Source organism: Hordeum vulgare, chromosome 3H, assembly GCF_904849725.1.
Source record: "Hordeum vulgare subsp. vulgare chromosome 3H, MorexV3_pseudomolecules_assembly, whole genome shotgun sequence".
In the NCBI taxonomy this organism is placed as follows: Eukaryota; Viridiplantae; Streptophyta; class Magnoliopsida; order Poales; family Poaceae; genus Hordeum; species Hordeum vulgare.
The window spans coordinates 603,973,766-603,978,647 of NC_058520.1; the positions used below are offsets into that span (position 1 = coordinate 603,973,766).

Below are 4,882 nucleotides of genomic sequence, written 5' to 3' on the forward strand. Positions count from 1 at the left end.
CACATTTTATTTCCAAATATATGTTTTTAATATATATTTTCATCATACATATTGTACATTTTCTATATACATCTAAGTTTTTTATACATGGTTAACAGTTTGTATATAGATGATTATGTTTTTTGAAATATATCTTTTGACATCCACTTTTTTCATACACATCATAAATTTCCTAATACATGCGAAGCATTTATTTATGCACGTTCATTTTTTTTTTAATTTTTTAGGAGATTTTGCGTACATTGTAAAAGCATTCTTATATATTTTTTATGTCTACTTTTTTCATACACATTGCATATTTTTCATACATTTTTCACATACATGAGAAACAATTTTACGATAAATATTTAATATTTTAAAAGTCCTTTTTTATAATGTGTCTAATATTTTTTAAAACCATTTTTAATAGATAATTATAATACTTGGAACTATAAATAAACAAAAGTAAAACAAAGAGCAATAAACAAAAAAAGTGAAAGAAAGCAGAAAACAAAACGGGCTTTTGAGGCCTGTGACCTCCCGCGCGCTGGGCCAGCCCAGTCTCGCGCTGGCCATCAGCCGAGGCAGCCATCCATCCTCCCCTTCCCGCAGCCACCAGACTGCGCTCCGCCTCTGCTCTCCTCCGGCCGGCGCGCCACCGCCCCTCGCCTCTCCAGCCGGAGCACACCCCCACCCCTCACCCCACCTCTCCCTACCAGCCGAAACCTCTTGCTTTGCCCCCACCTGACTCTCCTGGCCCGGCGCCCAGTCTGCCATGGGAGGGCACGGACGAGGCCGGCGCGCCTCCAGCGGCTAGACGCGACCCCGCCTCTCACCGCTCTGCTCTGCTCCGCCCCAGGTCCAATCCCGTACACCCCCGCGCCCCTCTGTTTTTGCCTAGTAACGCTGGTCCTAGCATCATTAGCAATTCCATGATTTTGTGAAAAAGTTCAGTTCTTTTTCTGCTAATCGATTTCTCGGGTCATCACATCAGATAGTTCTTACTTTGGTGGAAACCGAGTCTTATCCGGATGCAATAAATCATGCATTAGTAACTAATTGACAGAGCTTGTGCTCAGACAGCTCTATTGTGATCTGTCTGTTATGCTGAATCTTGAGTTACATGGCTTACATCCATCTGTATTATTTATGTTATATACTCCGTATAAGTGAGCCCTTTGTTCTCTTAAAATCGTGCCTCTTCCTCTGTATTATGTATCTATTACAACTCACAGTGGCAGGGCATGTATTTGTTAGTACAACTCCAAGATAGTAAAAGATTGACTTTCATTCTTCTTGCAGGCCAGTCTTGATAATTTTGAAATTTCTATGGTGCATTGCCAAAGAGTACTGGAAAATTAATGGCAATCCGTCTCCTGGCGCGTCAAAATCTGATGAAGCTGGCTGCTTCCTTTACACTCCTTAATCCATCCCAGAAGATACTAGTTTCACCTTCCCATCTGGCTCTCGGGTATTTATCGATGATTACCTCTCAGTCCTTAATTCTATGTTTTATGCATAACGCATGGCCAGAATGTATACCTCATTTAATTGTTCATCAAGTGTCAGAACTTACCAGTTGCAGCTGATTCATGCAACTAAAATGCAACTAAATTCTGATAATTCTGTACAAAGCTTGCTTGCATTTTTCCTTTCCTTTCACTGCACTTGTACTTGTCAAGTGTTGAACAGTTACTCAGAGTTTTTGTTTCAAGTGGCAACTCAAGAAATATCTAGCAAGCACATAGAAGTAGAACATGGTTTATCATTTTGATCCTATTTCGGCAACAACTAACTGAATTCAGTTTTCCTCAAATTTTCATTTTGTTTATTGTAGACCTGATGCTTTTTCCGCTAGCAAATGCTTCAGCCCCTTCTACCCGTTTGTGAATTCACCGAGTGTTCGATGGGCTAGCTATGAATCAGTGAATCTGGTTTTGTCCGACGATGGGAAACCCAAGTTTGAGATTGAGGAGGTGGAGCCTTCCAAAAAGGGGAGATTTTTGACAAAGAGGCGTTTGAAGCTTCAGAGGAAGCGGGAAAAGAGGAAGAGGAAGGAGGCAAATAAAAACGATCCACGTCGTATCAGACCCAAGGGGAAAAAAATAAAACAGAAATTTCCTACACCTGAAGCTCGGCTCAAATACAAGATCGAGAAGGTATCAACAAGTTAGCTCTATTTTCAGCTTTGTTTTCTTTTTTGTCCATTTGGTTTGCTTCGTTACTTCCTTGCTTTTTTCTCTATTATAAACAGGAGTTGCTAATTGCACTTCTTTGATTTTTTTCTCTATTATAAACAGGACATGCTAATTGCACTTCCTTGATTTTTTCTCTATCATAAACAGGACCTGCTAATTGCTACTTAAAATTTGAATCATCACTTTATTTTTAACCCATGAGTATTTTGCTTTCCTGCCGTTACTTTTTTGGTAGCTATTTTTGTCATGATGTGGTTGGTTCATTTGGAAACTGTGATTGACCATTTAATATTGTTGAAAATGAAACATAGTCTTCTACCAGGATTGGCCATCATTTAGGATTAGCCGTTTAAAATCATAATTACCTTGTTTGATGGAAACTTTCAATACCATCGAGTCAAATGCCTTAGTGGTTGAAGATAACGTGCTTGATTTCTCATTTTGATTTGTAGAAGAGGATTAGTTAATATGTTTTGTTTCTCTTCCAGTCCAAATTAAAAGAAGCGATGTTGGTTGAGAAGCTAAAGAGGTATGAGGTTGCGAAAGCTGAAGGGCCCGTCGCCAAACCAGACGATCTTGATGGTGAGGAAAGGTTTTATTTGAAGAAAGTTTCACAGAAAAAGTCAAACTATGTCCCGATTGGAAGGCGAGGAGTATTTGGGGGTGTAATTCTGAACATGCATTTGCACTGGAAGAAACATGAGACTGTCAAGGTCATCTGTAAGCCCTGCAAACCAGGGCAAATACAGGAGTATGCAAATGAAATAGCTCGTCTGAGCGGTGGTGTCCCTATTAATGTTATTGGAAATGACAGCATAGTCTTCTACCGAGGAAAGGACTATGTTCAGCCAGAAGTCATGTCACCAATTGATACACTGTCAAAGAAAAAGGTAGGTAGAGTTGTTGGTTTATTCTGTTTACATTGATTGTATCAAGTTGATGCTTTCTAATAACTAGTAAGTAGCAACTATAAACTGCAGAGAATTTCCCCTTTTGCTACTCTTTTGAACTTTCTGTTATTTTTCTTTGTGGATGAATGTTTTACTTATAATACTGAAGAAGTGCAGCTTTCAAGAATTTATGTTTTAGCAACAAAAAGTATTGTATGGAAAAAATAATAATCAACAAACTGCTACAATTTGTATTTAATACGCAACATTGTAAACCGTAAGAGGCTCAACACTATACACTTGAGCATGGTTTGAAGTTAACATCCATTCAGAGTTTTTGTCAGCACTATACTAGCAGCATGTTCCTAGTTTATATGTCCAAAAACACAGCTTAAGTTCAGTGGCAGCATTTGGTTCTGATCATTAGTCATCAGACTGACTGTACATACGTGCACATCTTCCCAAATGTCCATTGACACCTGTCTTCTTTTTATCCCCAGGCACTTGAAAAATCAAAATATGAACAGTCACTGGAGACAGTTAGGCGTTTCATCGCAGTATCTGAAAAGGAGCTCGAACTATACTATCGGCATGTTGCACTTTATGGAAAACCACAACACCACAATGCTGATCTGGTCCATGGTGATGGTAACCAAGCTTCTTCACTGGAAATGGAGGAATTGAATCATGGAATGGACCAAGGGCCTCATCTGGCTAGGAATGATTTCTCTGATGTTGACATCATGGATACATCCCAGTCTGATGAAGAATATGATTCTAGTAGTGAATCTGATGCCGATGATGTTGCGACTGGAGATGCTGTAGACAGTTCTGAAGATACTGATGTTTCTGATCATCGGCTGTTCTAGGTGAGTGAGGTCCAGTTATCTCTTGTGGCACTCCTCATAACATTGAATTGCTTCAAACCGAGCCACCACATGATGACATGGATATTTCTCTTCATTTCAGATAGATCTGACAGTTCTGAAGACGACGGTGATGTACTCAAATCATAATGGGTGCAACGTGCAAGTGGGGCGTTACTGGCCCTAAGCCGCTAACCTGTCCTTGCAAACCAAGCTGAGTAAACACTACGGGGCCGACCGCATCTGCTCAAGCAGGTTCAAGCTGCGTTGGCTGGTGGGCATCCCACATATCATGCAAGTAGAGTTGCTTGTCTCTCTCGGTGGAACCCTTGAAGGTAGCACTGGCAGCTCCATGGCCTTTTTCTGCTCAGAAGCTACATCCAGCAGCAGTGTTACCACCACCACTTGCATCATCTGCAATGCATCATGTGATGTTCTCCATCGCCAAGGTAGCCAAAGAGCTTTTAGATCTTGACCGGATGTTTTCTGCAGGTCCGATGTGTGCGGCATGCCAATAATGAACCGATGTTGCCCTTTGCTGGATCCAAAGGTTAATCAGAATTCATTGCAACGGTGGTCTGTTCATGCACTTCATCGGATAGTGTTCGTCATTGTGTGCAAATGGTGGTCCGTGCGTTGGCACAGTAATTTTGCTCCTCATGTTTGCCTTCTGATTTTATTTCTAGATCACTTAAATTTTGGTAGCAGGGAATTCATTTTACCACGCCCTTCCAGGATGATACTAGTATTACTGAACACTGCATCCTGGAAGAAGAGTGGGCAAGCAGAGGCTTCGATCTGAATCAACATTTTCTAGCGGGTCTGTCTGAAGCTTGTGTTTTGCTGAAGCTTTTGTTCGACGAAGCTTATGATGCCTGATCGCATTCACGCAAAACACTTCAAATAATTATTTTCTTACATGAGGAAAGCACTTTAATTACTTTTTTAA

At 40.6% G+C, this 4,882-nt stretch overlaps 1 protein-coding gene across 2 annotated transcripts; it reads left to right on the forward strand.

The window, feature by feature from the left end:
- Positions 1-576: 576 nt before the first annotated feature.
- On the forward strand, positions 577-4,882 carry LOC123445568 (CRM-domain containing factor CFM9, mitochondrial). Of its 2 annotated transcripts, XR_006631112.1 has the most exons (7): positions 577-838; positions 1,282-1,450; positions 1,817-2,138; positions 2,666-3,067; positions 3,568-3,936; positions 4,037-4,268; positions 4,426-4,882. XR_006631112.1 is itself a non-coding variant. In XM_045122568.1 (6 exons), exons 2-5 carry the CDS (start codon positions 1,341-1,343, stop codon positions 3,934-3,936), a joined length of 1,203 nt encoding a protein of 400 aa, XP_044978503.1. In that variant the 5' UTR covers positions 577-838; positions 1,282-1,340; the 3' UTR covers positions 4,037-4,882. The 2 variants fall into 2 exon arrangements, 1 of the variants encoding a protein (XP_044978503.1); XM_045122568.1 differs by having other exon boundaries at positions 4,037-4,882.